Raw genomic sequence first — 26,347 nt, forward strand, 5'->3', positions numbered from 1 at the left:
TCCTCACAAATGGTGGCTTCTACTTGGCTGATTACTACTATTTTGGCAGTTCAGGTAAAGAGCTGTTCTCTGGGCATCGAAACTGAGAAGGGCCCTGTGGGTCTCCTGGACACACACAAGTCTTTCTTTGTCTCCCATTTCTTGTTTTTAGGGAATAATCTTCAGCCTCCATGACCTTCCCTGAGTTCCAAAGGGTCGGCTCAAACAGCTGTTAATCAGGGAAGGGAGGGGATGCAGAGACCAGGGAGGAGCAGTCAAGAAACAATAGTGAAGCCTTACTGCAGGGTCCTGGTTCTTCTTCAAGGAATATACATAACAATATCGTTGAGTTCTTCTGCAGAACTAAAACCCCCAACAAAGAAAACCAAGAGGAGGACTACCAGATGGGGCCACTAAACACCAGCTTTGAAGAAGAATACAAGCCTGCATCCACCCTGATCCTTCTCTGTGGCCCCATTTTCCACTCCCAAGCTATAAAACACTTCCTAATCTCTCCTAAAGGAGGAACAACTCTTTAGGGCATTACCCTGCATGGCTCCTTTGCCTGCAAAGCGATAAAGCTATTTTTTTTCTCCTTCACCCCAAACTCTGTCTCGGAGTTTCTATTTGGAACCAGTGGACAGAGGCCGAGTTTCAACAACACCATCACCTATGACTTTTTTTCATCCTAAAAGCCTCGTTCTCCTCTTGGCTAAATGAAGAATTACCTGTGATAATTCAACCAGATTCTTCTCAGGTTATGTTTCCACGACATACTTTTCCAGGATAGTTTCAGCCTCACCATATGGAGAGCAAGCCAATTCGTGCTGTGAATTTGTGGGCAAGTTGTTCTAAATCTCACACACTTCTGAAAGGCTGCTTGTTACCTTTCTAGGGTCTTATTCTCTGGCCTCAGATCACAATGGGTGGCTTGCAAAGGCAAATGAAAAGTATGGGTTGGGGGTGGATGAAAATGGCTGCTGGAGGCAGAGACTCTATTTCCCAGTAAGGTCATGGTCCCAGGTACCAGAGTTGGGATTTCAACATATCATTTCGTGGCACACAGTTCAATGCATAACATTCACTGTATGTCTCTGTTTTCTCTACTGCCATCCATAGAAAACAAAATCATTTCCTAAATAAAGAGAATTCAAGAGGCCCAAAATGAATACAGCTTTACTCACTGGATGAGAGAAGCACTGCCATGCACCACTTTTTGGTGGACCAGGAGTTGGTACAGAACTGTTGTACTGGTTTCCTGGGGCTGCCATAAGCACCACAAACTGGGTGGCTTAAAACAACAGAAACGTACTCTCTCAGAGTTCTTGAGGCCAGAAGTACAAAGTTAAGGCACTGGCAGGGGGCCACGTTCCCTCTGAAGTCTTTTTTTTTTTTTTTTTTGTCTTTTGTTGTTGTTGTTGCTATTTCTTGGGCAGCTCCCGCGGCATATGGAGTTCCCAGGCTAGGGGTTGAATCGGAGCTGTAGCCACCGGCCTACGCCAGAGCCACAGCAATGCGGGATCCGAGCCGTGTCTGCAACCTACACCACAGCTCACGGCAACGCCGGATCGTTAACCCACTGAGCAAGGGCAGGGACCGAACCCGCAACCTCATGGTTCCTAGTCGGATTCGTTAACCACTGCGCCACGACGGGAACTCCCCCCTCTGAGTCTTTATAAAGATCCTTCCTTGCCTCTTGCAGCTTCCAGCAGTCCCAGGTGTTTCTTGGCTTGTGGTCACATCTGCCTCCATCTTCACATGATCATCTTCTTTCTATGAGTCTCTGTCTATTCACGAGATATTCTTTTATGGCAGACACCAGTCATACTGGATCGTGTCCCTCCTTCTCCAGTGTGACCTCATCTTAACTAATTACCTCTGCATCTACTCTATTTCCAAATAAGGTTACATTTGGAGGTACTGGGGAATTTTGACCTGTAGGCTAGATCCCACACCCCTGAGGTGGATTAACTCTAAGCCACTTGTTCTACAAGCCACAGATGCCACATTTGGGGACCTGCTCACTAATGAGCCCTTTATGCATTATTTTTAACCTTCCTGTCTCCCCACTGGTGTTTCTGAGGATCACCTCTTAGGGAAACTTGTCCTCAACTTCCTGAGTGTTGCTTTGAGAAACCCCGAACCTAAGAAGCCATTTAAAAGCAAGCTTGTATTGGAATTCCCACTGTGGCTCAATGCGTTAAGAACCTGACTAGTGTCTTAATGAGGATTTGGGTTCGATCCCTGACATTGCTCTGTGGGTTAGGATCCAGCATTGCTATAAACTGTGGTGTAGGTAGCAGATGTGGCTTGGATCCCACGTTGCTAAGCCTGTGGCTGGCAGCTGCAGCTCCAATTTGACCTCCAGCCCAGGAAATTCCATATGCCATGGGTGCAGCCTTAAAAAGAAAAAAAAAAAAGTAAGCTCATGATATGGCAATAATACAACTACAGTTATAACACATTACAATTATAAGCCCTTGTGTTACTGCATCTCTACAGAAGATGCGGGGAAATGCTTAAGACATTGCAATAAACACAATGCAATACGTCTCTCCTTTTCTCTACTGCTGTCTAGTAGAAAACAAAATCATTTCCTAAATATAGAGAATTCAAGCAGCCTAAAATGAATAAGGTTTTACTTATAGGATGGGAGAAGCACTGCAATGCACCAAATGCTAGCTTGTCAAGTCACACACAGATGTGCGCACATGGGTACACGTGCTGGGCAGTGGGCAGTGCCCATGAGGAGAAACTGCTGGCAGATGTAGCATAGCACTGCATGGTGCCCCATGCTTAGAGATGGTTCACATAGCATCCTTCTGGCCCGCTGCCTGGTGAGCCCTGTGCACTAGCACAGCCTTTCATTTTAGTTTGCAAACACTTCAGCACAGGGGAATGTACAGACACAAATGGCCTAGCAAGGATGCAGGAGATGTCCAAGAGAGCCCCCTGACCCAGGGTACCCTTCAGAAGGCAGTTAGAGTCTCTGGGTTCCACCATTTCTTCGAGGAGAAATCCAGGACTAGCCGGGCCACAGTTTTTCCCTCCTTTCTTCTCAATAATATAGGTTAATTGTAAAAATGTCAAGGAGTCCTAAAAGGCTTATAGTGTTATGAATTGAACTGTGTGCCTCAAAATGATAAGCTGAAGCCTTAACCCAACACCTGTGAATGTGACCTTATTTGGGCATAGAGCTTCTGCAGATGCACTCTAGTTATGATGAGGTCTTTAGGGTGGGCCCATAACTTACATGACCAGTGTTTGTATAAGAAGAGGGAAATTTGGGAGTACCTGTCGTGGCTCAGTGGTAATGAACCTGACTAGGATCCAAGAGGATGCAGGTTTGACCCCTGTCCTCACTAGTGGGTTAAGGATCCTATGTTGCTGCAAGCTGTGGTACAGGTCACAGACATAGCTCTGATCTGGCATTGCTGTGGCTGTGGTTTGGGCTGGCAGCTGTAGCTCTGATTTGCCCCCTAGCCTGGGAACTTCCACATGCTTCAGTGCAGCCCTAAAAAGACAAAAAAAAAAAAAAAAGGGACCTTTGCATGGCACACAGAGGAGAACCTGTAGAACCATGAGGTGCGGTGTCGGGCTGTGGCAGTGGTTAACGATCCGGGTGCCGGAGCTGGGTAGGCAAGGGTGGATCCCCTGTGGTCGGGGGCATGGCCTGATACACTCCGATTGGACCTTCTGGCCTCCAGATGTGAGAGGAATAAATGTAAGCCACCAGGCATAGCTTTGTTAATTGAGATACTTGAACATGAGAAACAAATGGCCTCTGCCCCCTCCTCCTTAATCCTTCGGCAAATGCAGCCACTGGTAGTTATTTTAGAGGTTTTTTCCTTATTTGAGTATTTTAATGGTCACACTATCTAATATTTTATCAAGTGATAGGTTAGGAAGGGGAAAAGATCCCACTATCATTACAGAATGACAGTATACAACATATCACTGTAACATATAGCATAATTGGGAGAGCTCAGGTACAAAAATAAGTAACTAAATGCAATAATCACTATTTTTACCTCAGGAACAGACCCTTAGATACACAATGGTGTGAAAAAGTGAAAAAAGATCTATAGAAGCAGGATGAGCCATGTGGATGACTGAGGAAGGACAATTTGGACAGAAGGACAGCAGGTGCAAAGGTCCAGAGACGGAATGTGGTAGACCCATCTCAAGAGGAACAAGAAGGCCTCTTGTGTGGGCCAGTCCTAGGGGATGAGGGTAGAGAGGTGGCTGTGACCAGATCACACAGGGCTTTGCAGGTCTTGGTAGGGACTTTTGCTTTCGAGTGCCCAGACTATGGACAGGATTTGCTTTATGTAATAGAAACACTCTGGCTGCCGGTTGAGAGAAGGCTATAGGGGAAGTGAGGGAAAAAATACAGAAACCAGTGAGGATGTCCCTGCAAAGCCTCCTGGCAGGTCATCATGATGGTTTGGACCAAGGCAATGGCACTGGGAGTGGGAAGAAGTGGTCAAACTCAGCATCTATTTTGGAGACAGATGACAGGCAGAGCCAACGGATTTGGTATGGCATGGCAGAAAGAGAGGAATCAAGGTGATTCCAATGTTTTAGTCCTAGCAGCTGGGAAGAACAGAGGTGGGGAAGACTGGCTTGGAGGGGAGGTACGTGGAACTCAGGGTGGGATTTGTTAAGTCTAAGTTGTGACCAGATACCAAGATGTGACCAGATGGAAGTGTTGAGTTGAGTACATGGGTCTGGATCTCAGGGAAAAGATTTGCTAAAGACACAGAGTGTGGGAGTTCCCATTGCGGCTCAGCAGGTTAAGAGCCCTGGCCTTTCTCAGTGGCTTAGGGTCACAGGTACGGCTCAGACTTAGTGTTGCTGTGGCTGTGGCATAGGCCTGCAGCTGCTGCTCTGATTCAACCCCTAGCCGAGGAAATTCTATATGCTGCAGGTGTGGCTGCAAAAAGACAAAAAACAAACAAAAAAAAAACAAAAAAAAAACCCCGCAGTGTGGCGGTCTCGTCACAGAGATGGTATTTAAGACTCAAAACTGGGTGAGATCAACTAGTGTTGAATAAAAGAGCCAAGGATAGCCTCTGTATATCGGCCCCGAGTTTATTTCTTCACTGTAGGCTGAGGTCTGTTATCTCAAAAGCCTGCCAGTGATACACTCAAATTTATACAACCATATACATATGTATTTGTCTTTTGTCTTTTAAAGGCCACACCCGCGGCATATGGAGGTTTGCAGGCTAGGGATCTAATCGGAGCTGTAGCTGCCAGGCTACACCACAACCACGGCCATGCCAGGTCCAAGCCGCATTTTCGACCTACAGCACAGCTCACGGCAACGTTGGGTCCTTAACCCACTGAGCAAGGCCAGGGATCGGACCCGCAACCTCATGGTTCCTAGTCGGATTCATTTCTGCTGCGCCACGACAGGAACTCCAACAACTATATATTTTAAACACAGCCCAAAGGAGCAGATTTTTGGACATTCAGGGCCCAACTTCTTTGCCTCTGCCAAGCTACACCCAGCATCTGCTGGCCATTGAAAAGATAGAGCCATGTGGAGTTCCCGTTGTGGCTCGGCAGGTTAAGAACGCAACTACTGTCCATGAGGTTCGATCCCTGTCCTTGCTCAGTGGGTTAAGGATCCAGCATTGCCTCAAGCTGTGGTGTAGTTCGTAGATACAGCTCGGATCCAGTGTTGCCATGGCTGTGGTATCAACCTCAGCTGCAGCTCTGATTTAACCCCTAGCCTGGGAACTTCTATATGCCACTAGAGTGGCCCTAAAATGGAAAACAGAAAAAAAAAAAAAAAAAAAACTAGGCATTCCTCTTGTGGCTCAGCAGGTTATGAACCCAACTAGTACTAACTAGTATCCACGAGGATGCAGGTTTGATCCGTGGCCTTGCTCAGTGGGCTAAGTATCCAGTGTTACTGTGAGCTATGGTGTAGTTTGCAGGTGCAGTTTGGGTGTGGCATTGCTGTGGCTATGGCATAGATCAGCAGCTGTGGCTTCGATTCGACCCCTAGCCTGGGAACTTCCATATGGTGAAGGTGAGGCCCTAAAAAGAAAAAAAAAACAACGACCACAAAGCTAAATGAATTTGTCCAGGGAAAGTCTCATGTTTTTTGGAAAAGCAGTGCTGCCACACAGTTTCCAGATCTGCCTCCAAAGCTGAACTTGGGTGTCAGTAGCTCTTTGAAAAATTAATTCTTCATTGAATTCATTTAGAAACTCTTCTTTGGTTAAATTATATGAGACTTTAGAAAAAAAGTCTTTGACTTTTAAACATTCTGGAGAGAGATGTCACATAATGCTTCATCTTCTGAACTGGATTGTCAGGATTAAGGCTTAAAGCATCAGAAGTCCCTTTGGCAATTTTAATATAAAATCCAGAGGTCTTTGTAGAAAGATTCAAAAGGTCTTTGACCTTCAACTTAACATTAGATAAACCCTCTTTCTCTATAATACTTGTGGAAAGCTGTATCTATTCCAGGAATGTTAGGGAAACCAAATTCTGGCATTTCCAATTTCACTGTCAAGCAGCATTCAGTGGAATTCTGTGTTTTTTCATCAACCTTGGTCAAGTCATACCTTCTACTTCAAACTGGATTTCTCCCATATCTCCATATTCTTAGGAAGTTTGCAGTTCTCTCTCATAGACAGCATCCCAGTGCTCTCAGGTCCCCAGTGGTTGAGGTCCCCAATGGCTGCCCCCTTGGACAGTGCCTCGGGCCCCAGCACCACTGCTCTGCTTGCTTCAAACCAGCTCTCATCACACTTCAAAATGCTACTGTCCTAGTCCATTCATCACTTCACTTAAATCCATGGTCAGCCTTCTTTTCCTTATAGGGCCAGATGGCAGATATTTTAGCCTTCGAGGGCCATATGGTCTCTGTCACAACTATTTAACTTAGTCATAGCATGAAAGCAGCCCTGGATAATATTCGAACAAATTAATGTGGCCATGTTCCAATAAAAGTTCATTTATAGCTACAGCAATTTGAAATTCATATAATTTTCACTTGTCAAAAAATTCTTCTTTTGCCCTCCCTCCCCACTCTCACCCCGCCAAATTTTAAAATGGGGAAAAAATGGTTTTTGGCTTGAGACCATACAAAAAACTGACAGTGAGCCAGATTGGGCCCATAGGCTGGGGTTTGCTGACCCTTCTTTAAAGCAATTATGTTCTTTCTTATTTTTGCCTCCTCTCTTCCTTGAGTCTATCACCCTATGTCACCTTATAGCTACTTCATGTCACTCACAGGTGATGGAAAAGATCTGCGGAGGCCAATTTACTTATACTGATTTGTTTGGGAAAGGTACTCCCAGAAGGCAAAGGACTTTCTGCTCTCACTCTGGATTAATTTCTCTGGTATTCCAAGTGTGTTGGTCTAGGATGATAACACTAAGTGGACCAAACATACAATATATTGAGCCCATCACATTTTGAAACAAAATTTCTTTTGTGCCTTGTTAACTTTCTGGCAATGTGAAAATGAAATGTCAAAATCTTTCCAGTCCTGTTTAAAATCTCATCTAAATTCCAAAAATTCATGTTATTAATGGAACTGTGAAAGATTAAAAAAAATCAGGGGACAGTACATGACATTAATTTCCTGTGTTTCAAAGATTTTGCACTCCCTCAAAAAGGGTCAAAAAGCAGTGAATGCATAGTAAACATTAATGCAGGTAGTTAACAGCCTTACCAATTACCCACATTCCTTGCTATTTGACCTGTGCTTCATAATTAAGTCCAAGAAATATCTGTAATTTATTTTGCAAAAATTGATACTAGCGTAGAGTTACCTCAAGTAATATCAGATGCACCTAGAGCCTTTGTAGCACTGCACTTAAATACATTCCAAAATCAGGAACATTTAGAACAAAGAGAATTTTTTTTCTTTCTTTTTATGGTTGCATATGCTGCATATGGAAGTTCCTGGGTTAGGAGTCGAATTGGAACTGCAGCTGCTGGCCTACACCACAGCCACAGCAATGCTGGATCTGAGCTGCCTCTGTGACCTGCAGCTTGTGACAATACTGGATCCTTAGCCCATCCTTAACCCTGAGTGAGGCCAGGGACTGAACCCGCATCCTCATGGACACTATGTTATGTTCTTAACCCGCTAAGCCACAAGGGGAACTTCAACAATGTGAATCTTAATAATCAGATTTTAAGGACATACTTCTTAGTATTTACTATTTCTCTGGCAATATTTACAACCAGTGTTTTATTTTTTTATTTTTATCATGATTTTGATTTTTTCCATTATAGCTGATTTACAGTGTTCTGTCAATTTTCTACCACACAGCAAGGTGACCCAATCACACATACGTGTATATATTCTTTTTTCTCAAATTATCATGCTCAACAAAAAAGATCAACAAAATTGATAAACCCTTAGCCAGACTTATCAGGAAAAGAGAGGACTCAAATCAATAAAATTAGAAATGAAAAAGGGGGAGTTCCCCTCGTGGCGCAGTGGTTAACGAATCCGACTAGGAACCATGAGGTTGCAGGTTCGGTCCCTGCCCTTGCTCAGTGGGTTAACGATCCGGCGTTGCCGTGAGCTGTGGTGTAGGTCGCAGACGCGGCTCGGATCCCGCGTGCTGTGGCTCTGGCGTAGGCCAGTGGCTACAGCTCCGATTTGACCCCTAGCCTGGGAACCTCCATATGCCATGGGAGCGGCCCAAAGAAATAGCAAAAAGACAAAAAAAGAAATGAAAAAGGGGACGTTACAAAGGACATCACAGAAATACAAAAGATCATGAGACTACTACATGCCAATAATATGCCAATAAAACAGACAACCTAGAAGAAATGGCAAAGTCGCAGGATACAAAATTAATACACAGAAATCAACTGCATTTTTTTTTTGTCTTTTTTTGCTATTTCTTGGGCCGCTCCCGCGGCATATGGAGGTTCCCAGGCTAGGGATCGAATCGGAGCTGGAGCTGCCAGCCTACGCCAGAGCCACAGCAACGCGGGATCCGAGCCGTGTCTGCAACCTACACCACAACTCACGGCAACGCCAGATCCTTAACCCATTGAGCAAGGGCGGGGATCGAACCTGCAACCTCATGGTTCCTAGTCGGATTCGTTAACCACTGCACCATGACGGGAACTCCTCAACTGCATTTTTATATACTAACAACAAAAGATCAGAAAGAGAAATTAGGGAAACAATCCCATTTACCATTGTATCAAAAAGAATAAAATATTTAGGAATAAACCTACCTAAAGAGACAAAAGACCTATACTCTGAAAACTATAAGACGCTGATGAAAGAAATCAAAATGACACAGAGATGGAAACACATACCATGCTCTTGGATTGGAAGAATCAATATTATCAAAATGAGTATACTACCCAAGGCAATCTACATATTCAAGGCAATCCCTATCAAAATACCAAGGACATTTTTCACAGAACTAGAACAAAAAAACTTTTTTTTGTCTTTCTTAGGGCCATACCTGCAGCATATGGAGGTTCCCAGGCTAGGGGTCAAATCGGAGCTGCAGCTGCTGGCCTGTGACACAGCCACAGCAACGCAGGATCTAAGATGCGTCTGCAAACTACACCACAGCTCATGGCAACGCCAGATCCTTAACCCACTGAACAAGTCCAGGGATCGAACCTGTGTCCTCATGGATGCTAGTCAGATTTGTTTCCACTGAGCCAAAGTGGGAACTCCTAGAACAAAATATTTTAAAGTTTGTTTGGAAGTACAAAAGACCCAGAATAGCCAAAGCCATCCTGAGAAAGAAAAATGGAGCTAGAGAAATCAGGCTCACTGACTTTACACTATACTACAAAGCTACAGTCATTAAAAACATATGGTGTTGGCACAAAGACAGAAATATAGATCTGTGGAACAGGATAGAAAGCCCAGAATTAAACCCATGCACCTACAGTCAAAGAAATCTATAACAAAGGAAGAAACAATATATAATGGAGAAAAGACAGTCCCTTCAATAAGTGGTGCTATAGTCTTTAGGATTTTCTAGGTACAGTATCATGTCATCTGCAAATAGTGGTAGTTTTACTTCTTCCTTTCCAATTTGGATTCCTTTTATTTCATTTTCCTCTCTGATTTCCATGGCTAGGACATCCAAAACTATGTGGAATAATAGCGGCATGAGCCAACCTCCTTGTCTGAGCTGCAGCTGCTGCCCTACATCATAGCTTACTGAAATACCAGGTTGGTAAAACACTGGGTGAGACCAGGAATCAAACCTGCATCCTCATGGATACTATGAGGTACCACCTTACACCAGCCAGAATGGCCATCATGAAAAAAATCTACAAACAATAAATGCTGGAGAGGGTGTAGAGAAAAGGGAATCCTATTACACTGTTGGTGGGAATGTAATTTGGATCTGTGGAAAACAGTACAGAGATTCCTCAGAAAACTGAAAATAGAATTACCATTTGATCCAGCAATCCCACTCCTGGGCATCTATCCAGAGAAAACTATGACTCCAAAAGATACATGTACTCCAGTGTCCATTGCAGCACTATATACAATAGCCAAGACAGGGAAACAACCTAAACGTCCACTGACAAAAGGAGTGGATAAAGAAGATGTGGTCCGATACACAATGGAATATTAGTCAGCCATGAAAAGGAAAGAAATAACGGCATTTGCAACAGTATGGATGGACCTAGAAATTATCATGCTAAGTGAAGTCAGTAAGTGAGACACCTATATCAAATGCTATCACTTACATGTGGAATCTAATAAAAGGACACAACAATGAACTTCTTTGCAGAACAAATACTGACTCACAGACTTTGAAAAACTTATGATCTCCAAATGAGACAAGTTGGGGGGTGGGGGGATGTGCTGAGGGTTTGGGATGGAAATGCTATAAAATTGGGTCACGATGATCATTGTACACCTATAAATGTAATAACATTCATTTAAAAGTGGTATAAAAACGTAGACTTTTGTACTGAGTACATGAATATATATATACATAAAGAATATATATATGAATGTGTGTATATATATATTTATATACAAAGAAAATGAAATTAACTGTAATGAAGTTAGCAGACTAGGCTTGGATCTGGTGTTGCTGTGGCTGTGGTATAGGCCAGCAGCTGTAGCTCTGATTAGATCCCTAGCCTGGGAACTTCCATATGCCACAGGTGCAGTCCTAAAAAGCAAAAAAACCCAAACAACAACAAAATCTTCTAACTGGCACCAGTGTATATATCCTAATCCAATGGAGAAGTAAGATGGACATTACAAAATGATTTTGTCTTTACTTTTTTCTTTTGGTTGCACCCACATTATATGTAAGTTCCTGGGCCAGGGATCAGATTCAAGCCCCAGCTGTAACCTACACCACAGCAGCAGCAACACTGGATCCTTAACCCATTCTGGTGGGCCAGGGAGCAAACATGCACTTCCACAGAAACAAAGCTGGATCCCGTTGCACCACCTTTTTTTTTTTGTCATTTTAAGACCGCACCCTTGGCAGATGGAAATTCCTGGGCTAGGGGTCAAATCAGAGCTGTAGCCACCAGCCTACACCACAGCTACAGCAATGCCAGATCTGAGCCTCGTATGCAACCTACAACGCAGCTCATGGGAATGCCAAAAACTTAACCCACTGAGCAAGGCCAGGGATTGAACCTGTACTCTCAAGAATACCAGTCAGGTTTGTTGCCACTGAGCCACAACGGAGTCATTAAAGTCCTATTTCATGTAACTCTCCTTGTAACTGGATGTATGGTAGTCATAGCATTACCTACTAATCTGCTCTGAAGGTACTTTATAAACAAGACACTTGTGATGTGGCTGTACACACAGGTGTTTCTCAAGCGTGGGTCCTGATTCAGCAACACCAGTGTTATCTGGAAACTTAAGAGATGCAAATTTGCTGCTCCATCCCAGTCTTACTTAGAAACTTGGTGAAACCCAGCAGTCTGTGTTTTAATAAGCCCCCCAGGGGATTCTGGTGAACACTAAATTTTCAAGCCACTGAATTAAGTCATCGATCCTCAAAGATGAAGTAAATTACATGAATGAGGAAAGAGCAACAGGTTAAATTTAACTCTGAGTTAACCCGGTACATGAAGTAGTCCACAAGTCAACACTAGGGGTACCTATATGGGCACATAGTCTTTGCAGCGCAGACCCCCAGACTGAATGGAATGGGATGGGGCTTGAAAACTGGTTGAGTTTCAAGCAGGTGGTTCGAGTAGTGACGAGTGGACACCAGCCACTACTGAATCCAGTCTGTGCATATATTGTGCTTTGCAAACTTGACTGGTTGCATGTGGGTGACAACTGTAAGGATGTGTTTGGTGAGATTTTCTTGTGTAAACCACCTGTCACAATCAGGTGAAAGCCAGTGAGCGCGGCATCATACAGCATCATTAAGTCAGACAGATCACAGTAGGAAATGCTTTTATTCTTTAAAAGCAACTGGTTTCAGAAAAAAGAATCAGAACTGTACTTGCTAATCACACTGGCCATTTTTAGAATAGTACATGCTATTAGGAAGAAGCAACTTTTTTTCCCCCCGTCTTTTTAGAGCTGCACTCTCAGCATATGGAGGTTCCCAGGCTAGGGGTCAAATCAGAGCTATAGCTGCCAGCCTACACCACAGCCACAGCCACAGCAATGCCAGATCTGAGCCGCATCTGTGACCTATACCACAGCTCATGGCAACACCAGATCCTTAACCCTCTGAGTGAGGTCAGGGATGGAACCCAGGTCCTCATGGATCTCAGTTGGGTTCATTAACCACTGAGCCTCAAGGATCTCAGTTGGGTTCATTAACCAGTGATGCTCCTTGCTGGGTGATTTGCATCTTTAATGATGTGGACAATACACAATGAGTATGTTTAGTGACCAAGACTCAGACTCTCAAATGGACAGGACCCTTGGCTTCCTCCAAACACTTTCTTGGCTGCAGCAGATGACCAAATAATTTGATTACATTTTTTTCAGAGCTTAGAAAGGCTAATAACCACCTAGTCATGCCAAAGTTCAACAAACCAGCATTAATAATCATCAAAAAAGGCACTTTAAAATATATTTGACAAAGAGTGACACTAATGCAATTAGGATTGGTCTAAGTCCAGCACTAAACTTTGCTACTGTTCACATAGACAGTGCATTGTGTGTGTGTGTGTGTGTGTGTGTGTGTGTGTGTGTGTGTGTGTGTACAAATACGCATATGTATATGCATATACCAACATCCATATGCAAGTACCTATTGCTCTAAGTCTCTGGGGAGGGAAAAGAATTTCTGTTGCCTTTAATTGAATAGCACACAAAATTTTATTTGGAACAAAGAGAGGAATTGGAATATTAATGCAAAAAACTACCCTACTACACCTTTCTATGGACAAAAACAACAGTAAAATAAATATTCAGAGCTTTCCTAGGTCGTCAACTATAAAATAATAAAATATAACATTTTTTAAAAAGTTTATTCCATTGGGGGAGAAAGGGTGGACATTTTTGGTACTGTAAATCTCACACACATTCATATTGCTTAGGTTGAAGAGAGTGTAATCAAACAGAGGAAATTCTTCCACAAATTCCTTCCTTTTAGTACCCAAGTTTCACTGATGGCAGGTTATTCCACTTAGCTTAACATAAAAACAAACATGTTGTATAAATATATTTTTCAGATGCCTAAATTCTCAAGATATTTGCACAGAGTACTAAAAGTACTTAGAGAATTTTTGTGAAATAAACAGAACTGGCCATATACTAGTCCACTGCTTATTCTAGGCTTGGGGATTTGGCTCCAGGTTTTGACAGACCAAATCCATCTGCATCAGAGGTGGACAAAAGGCTTACTTGTCCTTCCTAGGAACAGGTATATAGACATGTTCTTATTCTTAGGCTATGAAAAAACAATTAGTAATGGCATTTAAAGTTTACATCCTAACTATAAAATGCCTAAGAACAAAAATCAAAGCAATCTTTGAAAGGTTAAGCGTCAGACTCCGGGCATTTCCGTTTTTTAGCTGCTGGCTCTTCAGTCTTGTATGATTCTAAAGTGCTGGTGCTGGATTTGAGACTAGTGTCTGCTTTAAGGTTGTCCATGGCCACGGTGAAGCCTGAGAGAAGGTACCCCCCACCTCCGCTCATCAGTAGTTTGGGATGACTTCGATCTGGCAAAACCTAATCAAGACAGAAAGATATTCATGTTTTCCTAAGCAGATAAAAAGCCCATGTTAACAAAACACATGCTGGAAATAAGAATTAAATGACACAGATTTTCCTGAAGAGACTAATTTAATCAGACCAATGTCCAAGGAGTTCCTTCCTTCACATGACAGTACATATAAAAGCAGAGTAATTGACTTAAGTGATTTTTCTTTTGAAAAATAAAACTGGGGAGTTCCCATCGTGGCTCAGCAGAAACGAACCTGACTAGTATCCATGAGGATGTGGGTTCCATCCCTGGCCCCGCTCAGTGGGCTAAGGATCCAGCGTTGCCATGAGTTATGGTGTAGGTCACAGATGTGACTTGGATCCAATGTTGCTGTGGCCGTGGCACAGGCTGACAGCTGCAGCTCTGATTCAAACCCTAGCCTGGGAACTTCCATATGCCTAAAAAGCCAAAAAAAAAAAAAAAGAAAGAAAAAAAGAAAAGAAAAGAAATAAATAAAAGAGAAAGAAAGAAAAATAAAAGCCTGAAGCAAGTTTCTTGTGGTGAATGTGTAATTGGTTAGTGTAGTGCTTTAGAGAAGTAGCTACTGGACATACATCCAGAGCCTTCCTTCTCCAATACTCTAAACTGTCAAAAATTATTCTCTCCTGTTCCCACAACTAAATAAGATGACCACTGCGAAAGGCAGGGTTGCCCAGGGCTGCAGAGGGTCCTGAATTAGGTAAAATGTCCAGAAAACAGGCCAGGGCCCGTGGCAGCCATGGAGGCACAACCCCAGATCTGTGAGCTGAAGAAACAAAGCGCCTCTAGATACTGCCTCTTTGAGATGTGCACTAGCGTTTATACCCAGGGAGGCTACAGACTCTTCCAAGTTGATAACTGACCTGGGTACCAGGACTGGACCATTTCCACCCAGCACAGGGCCCCTTCCGTGGGTATCTTGGCTCTAGGGTTCATGGTCATCCTGGCCAAGACTTTCTCAGAGTAGTACTTGTGTCACAGGTATCAGACCTGTGTCACGGTCTGCCAGTTCTCCCGGCCTAATCCTGCTCCCTCTCTTCCTGCCTTTCAAAGGCATTTCTCTAAAAAATCTCTTATACTTCTAATTCTAGCCTGGCATATACCTTCCAGAGGACCTGAAATGACACGGAACCCACCAGGCAATCCTGAACACTTGCTGCAAAGACATCCCAGCAGAGAGAAGAGGGTCACTTTCTTGTTAGCCTAGGGATTTTGCTATTATTGGTCATTCTCTCCACAGTGATCTGGAAGCCTTGGGGAAACACGAACCCCAGTTGTCTGCATTTTAAATGTCTCTGAACTCAAGTTACTAAGTAACAGACAGTGGCACAGAAAAAAAAAGAAGGGTCAGGGAAGGTCAGGGCACTTTTTCTGAGTTTCAAATTTGAGACTTTCATCTCTGTAGTCAGAAACAGGGATATCCTTGGTTAACAACTTCCGGCACCACTGCAAAGAGCCAGCAACCCAGGAGAGCAGCTCGCTGGGACCAGCTGTAATGACACGTACCTGGTAATTTCTAAGCCAGGTTTCAGACAGCCTGAGGTTGATGACCCCTCCTCTTTCCCGCAGTTTTGTGTAGCATTCCAACAGAGGCTAAAGATGTAAACAGAGTTCTGTTAACAATTACTTTGAGGGCTGCAATTTGAGAATCAACATTCAGATGCAATAATCCCTGTCCACTCCGTTTCAGCATTACCTCTTTATACTGACAGTAGACCACGAATGGCCTTGAAGGAGCCACAAAGTCCAGCAAAGACAGCAGCAGTGGAGTAGGATGGAAACGACTAGCTACAATTAAACTACAAGGAAAGTGTTAGACAAATTATTTCTCTATAACCCCAAAGTAGAGTATGGGTTTAAAATTCATTTAAGATGTTCAAATATTTATTTGTATGACTCACACAAGGAAGACCGTGAAATACAACATTGTAGAAATTCCAAAGAGTAAAATCATGAGCTCTTACTTTCTAAGAAAGGCAAACTGGATTACAAGCTCTCCTACTTGCCAACTTTATGTGGCATTTAGTAACATTCTTTTTTTTTTTTTTTTTTTGCTTTTTAATGGCTGCACCAGCAGCATATGGAGGTTCCCAGGCTGGGGGTCAAATTAGAGCTGTAGCTATAGGCCTACGCTGCAGCTAGAGCCACTCGGGATCTGAGCTGCGTCTGTGACCTACACCACAATTCATCGCAACACTGGATCCCCAACCCTCCAACCAGGGCCAGAGATTGAACCTGCCTCCTCGTGAAACCTGAACTAGTTAGGTTCTTAACCCACTGGGCCACAATGGGAACTCCTTAATGACATTCTTGATTAAAAAAATCATCTGGAAACAAACCCAACATTGCAATACTGGCTTTGCAGATACCTGAATCTACCTCTCCTGTCAGGTTTTTCTTAGCCCTCAACTTCAGCCAGTATCACATCAACTGCAGTGCAGGACAACACAGCCCCAGCTGATGCACCACTACTTGAGAAATTTCATTTTCTTCTAAAACTCTGAAATCAGCATAATCAATTTCCCACTTCTGCCAGATGCAGCCTCCTTTCTTTAAAAACCCAGGACAGAATCATCATGTCTGCTTCCACTACAACCAAAGCAGACAAGCAGCCAGAGAATGCACATCTGCTTGAAGCAGAGCCCACGAGTACTGAGACACTGCCTGTGTTCTTTCATCAACGCACCCATCCGCGTTTTTTTCACTCAGCAGCGCAGCAGCTTCTAAATGTCTTTTCTTCTGCTCTTCTTGTCTCCTCTGCTTTTCCTGAATCTTCAAGAGGAAACATAAGAAACCAACATACTGAGGTCATTCAGTCAGGGGTTTATGGAAACACTGGTCTGTCAAAACATTTTAACAATATTTATCAACTTGGACTGAAGCAACAGAAGGAGGTCATTTATGAGGAACCTGAAGACACATAAAAGAGCCCTTATGTTATAGAACCATCATCAAGCTAACTATCCAGCACATCTGTCTCTTAAAGCTCCATCTCAAAGACTAAGTCACACATGCGTGTACACTCACACACACTCTGTCCGTTTTGATATTTACTATCTTGGGAGCTAATGCTCCAAAGCCAAACCAAATCTCAGTGCTTACATGAAGTTAATGGAAGCCCTGAGGAAGGATAATGAGGATAGTGGGAACTCTTAACATTCTTACATAATCCTTTTTGCTTCCTCTCTCTTTAGGCTCCTTATATTCTGGGTCTTGAGAGATCATTTCCATCGTCTCTTGTTCTTCTGGGTGACTGCTCTCTTGGGTCTCCGCCACGCTGTCCTCATTCTCTTGTTCTGAAGGCTGTTTTTCCTCCAGCGTGCCATTGCTTTCTTCAGCTGAGGTGCTGTCTTTTGGCTCTGAAGATAACATCTCAGCAGAAAACGTTCCATTTAAGAGACTGTCCACTTTGTTGAGGGGGAATTCATAAAGACCACTGAGAAAAGATTTTGGAAATCCAAAACATGCTGTTGCTGCCCGAACAGGTCCGCCTCCAGGATACAGCTGAATAATGGAGCCAAAACCTGAACAGATAAAAGAAATAAACATCTGCTCAATGGAGGCAACTCTAGACTCTGCGACCCTCAGGGTAATAAGTAAAAAGGCTGAAGGTCTCTTTACTCTGTTCAGGGCTGAAGATGATGCAGCTTCTCTGGAGGGGTCCATCTGGAGTCTATTAATATTCCCAATGGAGATAATATAATTCCAAACGGGTAAACAGGAAGTCTTAAAGAAGTGTACCTGCCCTAGCACTACAGTAAAACCCTGTGATGTCACATGATTGGTGACTGGCTCTCAGCTACACCCCAGGCCAATGTTCATAGAGGGCAATTAAAAATTCTTATCTTCAGGAGTTCCTACTGCAGTAACGAACCTGACCAGTAACCATGAAGATGCCGGTCTGATCCCTGCCTTTACTCAGTGGGTTAAGGATGCTGTGCTGCCATGAGCTATGGTGCAGGTTGCAGACGTGGTTCAGATCTGGCATTGCTGTGACTGTGGTGTAGGCCAGTAGCTGCAGCTCCGATTCAACCCCTAGCCTGGGAACTTCCATGTGCCGAAGGTGCAGCCCTAAAAAACAAAAAGCAAAAATTCTTATCTTTGGAGTTCCTGCTGTGGCTCAGCAGGTTAAGAAGCCGACTAGTATTCTTGAGAATGTGGTTTCCATCCTTGGCCTCGCTCAATGGGTTAAGGATCTATCATGGCCACAAGCTGTGGTATAGGTCACAGATGTGGCTTGAATCTGGTATGGCTGTGGTTGTGGCTGGCAGCTACAGCTCCAATTCAACCGCTAGCCTGGTAATTTCCATATACTGTAGATGCGGCCCTAAAAAAAAACATCTTATCTTCAAAAGAGTCAGAGAAAGGGCAGACAAATCAGGCTATATGGTACTCTTTCAGGACAAAATACTTCCGTAATTTTCTTCCCACCCAAACCCTTCAATATGGGTTAAAAAAAAAAAAAAAAAAAATGAATACCAGCTGTCTTAGAGTTTACTAAATAGAGGTACTAGTCAGAAACAGGCTCAGAACCATCCCCACCGATACAGAAGCTGGAAAGGACACTGTGTTGCCAACACAGCTCAGGCTGGGAGATGTGGAAAGTGTAGAAAGTCTCAGAGTCTGGAGCTGTGCAGGCACAGCCAAATCGTTTCACTAACTTCTCATTAACAGCAACTCAACCTCGCTTTCCATGACTTTGAATTTAAGACCCCTCTACTCAAATCACAGTGGGGTTTTAACGAACTTGAAAACATTAAATCTCACCTCCCATGCGTTCCATCATCGCACCCAGCACCAAGCCTGCGCATGTTTCCATCACAATCATTTTATTGCCAGCACGGATATTTCCCAATGTCAACATCTGGGCTAGTGTATCGTATCTCATGTGGCTAAGGAAAAAAGGAGGATTTATTCATTTTTAGGTAAGCAAAGGCTGCTCTTTTAATCATCATTTTTCAAGTTTGGTTTGCTTGTTTCATAAAAATTATGTTGTTAAGATTACTGATTGCTTTGGAGCAATAGGAAAACAGGACTTACAATTTATGAAGTAGGAGGACACTTTATGCAGATGAGCAAGATTTTCATTTTACTTAAAATCATGACTTTCTTAAAGACATATTTTCCCCCAACTATAGTTTTGAAAGGAAACAAAGCGTACTTAATTTTTCCAGGTTCTCTTGCATAATACATAACTGAAAGAATGCGGGTGGATGGCTTCACAATAGTAATCATGGCTTCATATCTGGGGGAAGAAAAAACGGCATCAATTTTGAAAAGCTGCTTTAAAAACAATTTATTTTTTAATGATATATTTTATAAACCTATAGGAAGATTTCATATTTTCATCCTTTCAAAACAAAAACTACTTACTTCTTTTTCTTCTTTTTTATATATTTATCTTGAGCAAACTCTGTCTTGTCTCGGAATGTTGTACTATTTTCAATTAATTGTTGAACTATTTCCTATGAGAAAGGGAGCAAGTAGATTTCCTGAAATTTTATTTTCACAGCACAGGTAACTTCAAAGGTTTCTTACCCCAGACTGTATCCAAAGGTCTGAATCTCCAGGCCCTTTTCCACAGAAGTCCAAGTGGATGAACTTTATATTTTTATACTCTATCTAGAATTTGTATTAAAATATAAGTAGTTCATAATTCCATATAAATCCAAGTAAAACAGAGATACACAATAAAGGGAGAAAGAGGTAAAGGAAATTGTCAGTCCTGAAAACACTGGCTGAAAACATTACTGAAAATGAACAAAGTTAAGCTCTGATAAGTTATCAAATTCCCTTTTGTTAATAATATTAATAAGTCATTTTCATTTATATTCCCACCTGTAAGAAACAAAATCTTTGTTACACTGAATTGCATTTACATTCCAAGCTATTTTTAACAGAAATGTACAGTATTTTTACATTTTACCTTAGGAAAAGTGTGCTTTAAAAACCAGGCAATTTCCTGAAAACCAAATCCAAACGAAACAAAAAGTCCTTTGAATTTTACCTCTCCTTTAATGCCTTTGTCCTTTAAAGCTTTTATGTCATCTTGAGTAAGTTTCTGAGATTTCCCGTCATCGATTATATTTCGATTATCAGTGCCTGCTTCTTTGGTCTCTAAGGAAGAAAATTGCTCTGTAACACATATGATCTAAAATTACTTAAAAATCTTTCTTCCTCTACATTCATATCCACATCCAGCCCATCAGCCACTTAAATTTGGCCTTCCAGTTGTGCCCCCACCCCAATCCACTACCTTTCTTGACATGACCACTCTAAGCCTCTCATATTCCTTTTCCCACTCTTGCCCCTTTACAATCCATCTGGACATCAAAGTTCTCTCTCTCTTTTTTAAACACGTGGCCGCTACCGTGGCACATGGAAGTTCCTAGGCAGGGATCGAACTAGGGCCCTTGCAGAGACAACTCAATGCAATAGTGAGTAGTTACATTATGAGCCACAGGGAAAGTTCCAGAGTCCTCTTCTTAAAATGCAAATCGGTGCATCTATTCCAATGCACAAAACCACACAGTGGCTTCCTAGAGCAATTCAAATACATTCCAAAGATGACTTGCAAGCTTGTATATGATCTGGCCCCTGGCTACTTTTTCAGGCCTTATTTCTTAACCCCTGTATTCAGCCACACTGCCCTTCTTTCTATTCCTTAGACGCACCAGCATGGTCCCAATGTAGGGCTTTGGCACTTGCTGTTCCCTCTGCCTAGAGGGCGCTTATGACAAGTGGGTGGATCCTATCCATCACTCAGCTCTGACCTCACCATCTCAGCCAAATCTCACCTCATTCAACCAGCCCTCAGTACACCTCCCTGCTTTATCATCTTCATAGCACACATGACCATCTGACATTACGCTGTTTGCTAATCTACTTGATTACTTTTGATGTTCCCCACTGCTAGGTAAATTTTATGGGATGGTCCATCTCATGAACTGCTAACATCACAGTGGCTAGTCATGCCTGGAATATATTTGGTGCTTAAGAAAAATATGCATGTTAATTTTAAAGTATTTAATAAACTGGCTTGAATTGGAACTTCAATAGTACTCCAACTATTTAAATGTAATAATTGTTTTAAAAATTTTAAGTACACTTATTTTAATAAGTGTTTAAGGGTTTAATTTTAATTAATGATAGCTAAAATTACAGGGCTGTTACTTTAACAGGCAAGGCACTGTTAAGCACTTCCTATGTGGGAGTTCCTATTGTGGCTCAGCGGGTTAGGACCTTGACTTGTATCCATGATGATGCAGGTTCAATCCCTGGCCTTGCTCAGTGGGTTAAGGATCTGGCATTGCCTCAAGCTGTGGTGTAGGTTGCAGATGTAGCTCAGATCTAGCATTGCTGTGGTTGTGGCGGAGGCTGGCAGCTGCAGGTACTATTTGACCTGGAAACTTCCATATGCCACAGGTGTGGCTGCAAAAAGAAAAAAAAAAAAGTTTTAAAACAAGAACTTCCTATGTGTACATGTGATTTTAACGCTCATTACAGGTTGGGCATTAGATGTGTTTATGGCCCTATTTTAAAGATGAGCAATTTGAATACATTCCAAAGATGAACCTGAGAAACCAAATAACTAGCTCAAGGTTACAAAGGCAAGTGATGAAGATGGAACTTAAACCTAGTCAATTGAATTCAAAGCCAGACATCTTATCCTTCGCCCTATGTGCCAACTACCTCACAAGCTGTTCTTCTAGGCACTGAAAGGGCTATATATCTGCTCTTACACTGAAGCTGCAAAGACTCAAGGGAGTAAATGCCTGGCCCAAAGTTCAAGAGCTGATTAATGGTGGGAAGGAGCCAGAACCCAGGTATCTCAAAGGTATCTAAAAAATTAGCCAAAGGCTAAATCAGTAATTCACTCTACCAAGCTGCAGTTCTTAGATGATGGGTTTAGATTTCTTTGGGGAGATCATGGCTAGCAATTTAGAACCAAATGGGGTTGATAGACTTCTGAGTAGCCAGCTCAAAAGATCATCAGTTTCATACATCTTAAGTGGTATAGTGCACCTGAAGTAGGCTCTTCCTTCTTCTTCTTCGGCTGAAGAATTCCTCCGTTGGTCACTTCAAATGTGGTTCCATAATTATGGCCTATAACGTTATCCAGATAGAACCACTGTTTTTCAAAAGTTACTTTTCTGGGGAAGAAATGCAGTCAATTAGCTGAATCTCATTTGCATTCAGTATTGGAAAGATATGTTTAATCTAGTTTATTTTAAAATTGGTTTCCACAAAGGAAGATCAGCAACATTATCTCTAACCATAAACCAAAAAACAAACTAGAGAAAATTGAGTTGGGGCAGAGACATAAAATTAACAAAGAAGCCACAAAAAAACATTGAATTTGGAACAAGAAACAAGAAACAGGAGACACTCCTCTTGAGAGGTACTGGTCTGGCTCCAATTTGCGCTATGTGATAGCATGTCCAAACTCATAGATTTTTTTGGATTTCCTGAGTAGCATAAAAGGCTGCCAAGATTGCCAGGCCACTAAGACACATATTGTGAAACTCCTCTTGTAACTTACAGGAAAATCTCAAAACTAACGATCATTGAGATGACATGGACTTGACAAATTTTCTGGCCTCACTGGCCATTTTCTTTGAAAGGTATCCAGTAAAGGCAAGTGATATTTACAGATACACATCAGTGTTAGTGGTGCCTAACACTGATGGGGCGCTACTGAAGCCCAGGCAATTTTAACTTTTCCCATTACCCAGAGTTTTATCTTTGTAAAATTTAAAAGGGAAATCCTACCAAAACAAAAAACTTTCCTTTCAAAAGAAGATAACTAACATCCACTGAGTGTCAATCAGAGGTTAGGTAGTATGTGCCAGGGGTTTCATACTTTCTGATTTAATTATCAATTCAGTAATCCTAGGACACAGCTCTTTCCAGATGATTAATACTGAAGCTCAGGGAAAAATGTCATGTCCAAGATTGAATTATATGGTGGCAACTGGGATTCAAGTCCTAGCCTGTCTGAATGCAGCCTCGTTCTTTCCATTATACCACACTGTCTACCCAGGAAATAAATGGATCTCCGGAAGCCATGCTTAGCTTCAGGACATGGCCCATGTAAACAGAACTCTGAATCCTGAAAGATGCGCACTGTGTAATTTTCTTTATGCCCCATCCCATACCTTCTCTTTCTTATGAAGCCAACCAGGACAGATGCAAAGACTGCCTTTCATGCTGAAGGCTTCCCAACATTCTAGACCCTTGGGTGCATCACCAGTCTCTACTGGTGGTTCTCTAAACTTTGTCACATCTCTTGTAAGTATATCTGTCATTTCTTCATTAAATCTCCTCATCTGAACCATCTCAGTGACTCTCCCCAAGTATTTGGGTAGGGTCAATTCTTGTTCTTTGCTGGGTCCTCAGTGATTAACATTTAATACTCAAAATATACACTGACATAAACCCCCTCAGAGAGGCTGAAACTCAGCTCAGCCCAGATGTGCATCTTCCCCCACCACATCCTTTGAGTACCCCAGGGCTAGCAGAGTGCCCCTGCGTCTGAGCTAGGCTGGGTTTATCCCTCTGGCAGCTGGTCTGGTAGGCAAAGCAGAGTGTGTCAGGCAAACTGTTTGGCCTAACAGGAGGTCACTGCCCTAGTCAGGAAAAGTGGACCCTGTGTGCTTTGCTGGGAAAAAGTGGTATTTGCAGAGTCTGCTCAGAGAGCCAGGATTGCTTCTGCACAACCAGATGAATGCAGCCTTGAGGAATAGTGAAGGGAGAATCTGGCCTGGGATGTAACTGAGCTCAAAGCTTAATTTTCTAAATAAAATGGAAACTAATGCCATGGCTGCTGCCAAGAAAACTGATGGAAATGTTTCAAAATGACTGTCTAAAGAATATGTTTCAGAAATAGAGATGTCTCCTTAGAAATAAAAAGCTCTTGTCTGAAAGAGCACACTATTGAGAAGTATACTCTAACAATCACATTTCACAATAAAGTAACTTAAAAGGACAATGCAAGAGAGAAACCGAAGTTTCACCTACAGTTACTATACAGCTGTGTAACTCTGAAATCATTCATCCAACTTATGACCTAAGGACTTTGCTGCATTGCTATATTTCAACTAAAAAGTTTAAATAATTAGTATTAGCACTTTTCAAAATTATGTACTTGGAAGCACATACACATTTCCAATCAGAAAATCTGAGAAGAAAAAAGTATTGGTTTCAAGAATACAAAATAAAGTAGTGATGGGGCGTTGGGTGGACTCTGGGAGACAAGGGTGAGATCAGAGGGTGAAGGGGTTCTGTGAGAAGATAGGAAAGAAGACCTCAAGAACCTAGGAAAAGAACTCCGGGACAGGGATGGTGAAAGAGGCAAGGCACCTAAAGCCAAGAATGGGAAAAGAACTCTGTGGAAAGATTAAGCGGGATGCTTAAGACAGGTGGGGTGAAACGGATCCCAGGGGCTGAGAACGGGGTCTTGGATGCAAATGCCTAGGTGCGAAGACCCGAGAGTAGTTAATGAGAGAGAGCGTCTCCTGAAGGTGGGGGCTGGGAAACCATAAGGCCAGAGACCTGACTTACTTTCTCCGCTGGACTTGCACTGCTTTAAACACATCTTCCCGTTTCAGCACCACGAAGTCGCCGTCGCGGATGCAGTGATCCCCGGGATGCAGTGGCTGTGGGCCCGGTTGCTCGTCAGAGCCCTCCATGACGCTCAGCCGATCTCTGAGCTCCGCGGCGTCTCTCTAGTTCCCTCTCCGCCCCTCGTCTAGGGTTGTCGCCGCCGGCGGCCTGGCCTCGCACAAACCGAGGGGACGCCGAGCCCAGAGATCTGCACCTCCCCCACGTGCTGCGCACCGCTTCCGCTTTCCGGTCAGAGCCTCAGGACAACTTCCGGGAGCCTCACAGCTTCCGTCTGGCCGATCTCCTTGATTGGCTGCCCTCCATCTCGCCCCTCCCGTCACGCCGCAGCTACGGGCGGAAGTTGCGTCACAGAAGCGCCAAAAAAGAACTTAGAAGACTGGAGTTAGGTTTCAGACCCTGTTGTGGCTGCCTGAAGTAGACCTATTCGGCGACCCACTGCAGCCTCAGTGGAGAAGCCGAGGTCCCCGAGCAGCTTTGACGTACAATCCTTGGCCCCTCCCGGGGACGTCAGGTAAGCTGAGGGCGAAGAGTCTGCGGGACTTAGGCAGAGTCATCTGAGGAGCTCGGACCGTGGAGTCTCCTCCGCTCCGCCGAGCTTCCCCCAGCTAGGAAGGGAGAGCCAACCCATCCACGAACTAAGAGAGCTCTGTGACCTGTCATCCTTTGCAAGTAAAAACTTAGTCTGAGAAGACTTAAATGAAGCGAGGTATTTGACCAAGCATAGCAGCTCGACGGGCGGGTCCTTGCCTCTTTCTCCAGTCCTACTCCTTAGTAGTTATTCCCACTGTATTACCTCCTTTGAGAAAGATAGGGGACATAGCGTTGTCGAAGGAGAGCTTCAGCCTGGGAATGTGGATAGGAAATTTGAGCTTCGTTCTGTCACCAGTTGATCAGTTAATTTTTTTTAATTTTATTTCATTTTTTATTACTCAAATGAATTTATCACATCTGTAGCTTATAATGATCATAACAGTCTGATTTCACAGGATTTCCATCGCACAGCCCAAGCACATAGTTAATTTTTTTTTTTTTTGCTTCAGTTTCTTGACGTACGATGTGGTCTACATGATTATCAAAGCCATGTTAGTGCCTTAAGATCGTGAACTTGTTTAGTTATTAACGTATTAATTAAATCTTTTTAAATAGAGCTGCGGGAGTTCCCATTGTGGCGCAGCGGAAACGAATCCGACTAGGAACCAAGAGGTTGAGGGTTCGATCCCCGGCCTCGCTCAGTGGTCAAGGATCCGCGTTGCCGTGAGCTGTGGTGTAGGTCACAGACGCGGCTCAGAACTGGCGTTGCTGTGGCGTAGGCTGGCAGCTACAGCTCCAATTAGACCTGTAGCCTGGGAACCTCCATATGCTGTGGATGCAGCTCTAAAAAAAAGGCAAAAGACAAAAATATAAAAATAAGTAAATAAATATAGATGCAGATACGCTGCCTGGTAATGAATTGCGTTAGAGTATGGGTATATTTTTATACATTTTAACCCTTGGGAATGAACTATTGAATTTATAGTTTATTATTGTTTATAGCTGATTAAAATATTATTTATAATGTTTATAAGGTATTAGTTTCAGGT

At 43.0% G+C, this 26,347-nt stretch overlaps 2 protein-coding genes and 1 pseudogene across 8 annotated transcripts in view; 1 reads left to right on the plus strand and 2 right to left on the minus strand.

The window, feature by feature from the left end:
- Positions 6,063–6,798, minus strand: LOC100626769 (annotated as a pseudogene).
- On the minus strand, positions 12,380–25,015 carry TRMT6 (tRNA methyltransferase 6). 3 transcript variants are annotated; one of them, XM_001927396.5, is made up of 11 exons: positions 24,705–25,008; positions 22,167–22,294; positions 20,149–20,258; positions 19,515–19,606; positions 19,303–19,386; positions 18,909–19,033; positions 17,307–17,665; positions 16,828–16,913; positions 15,838–15,940; positions 15,648–15,734; positions 12,380–14,128 (listed from the first exon to the last, which is right to left on the minus strand). In XM_001927396.5, the coding sequence occupies exons 1-11, from the start codon at positions 24,830–24,832 to the stop codon at positions 13,937–13,939; spliced, it is 1,494 nt and encodes a 497-aa protein (XP_001927431.2). In that variant the 5' UTR covers positions 24,833–25,008; the 3' UTR covers positions 12,380–13,936. The 3 variants fall into 3 exon arrangements, 2 of the variants coding, with proteins under 2 accessions (XP_001927431.2, XP_005672738.2); XM_005672681.3 differs by having other exon boundaries at positions 20,149–20,276; XR_002339863.1 differs by having other exon boundaries at positions 15,838–17,665; positions 19,182–19,386; positions 24,705–25,015.
- The window catches only part of MCM8 (minichromosome maintenance 8 homologous recombination repair factor), a 47,023-nt gene continuing 45,770 nt past the window's right edge, over positions 25,095–26,347 (plus strand). For 4 of the 5 annotated variants that reach the window (XR_002339859.1, XR_002339860.1, XR_002339861.1 and 1 more), the window contains exon 1: positions 25,097–25,278. The gene's annotated coding sequence lies outside the window, so the exon portion shown is untranslated. Of the gene's footprint in view, positions 25,279–26,347 lie in introns of all 5 variants that reach the window. The other variant, XR_002339862.1, reaches the window with a different exon arrangement.

Source organism: Sus scrofa, chromosome 17 (assembly GCF_000003025.6).
Source record: "Sus scrofa isolate TJ Tabasco breed Duroc chromosome 17, Sscrofa11.1, whole genome shotgun sequence".
Lineage (NCBI taxonomy): Eukaryota > Metazoa > Chordata > Mammalia > Artiodactyla > Suidae > Sus > Sus scrofa.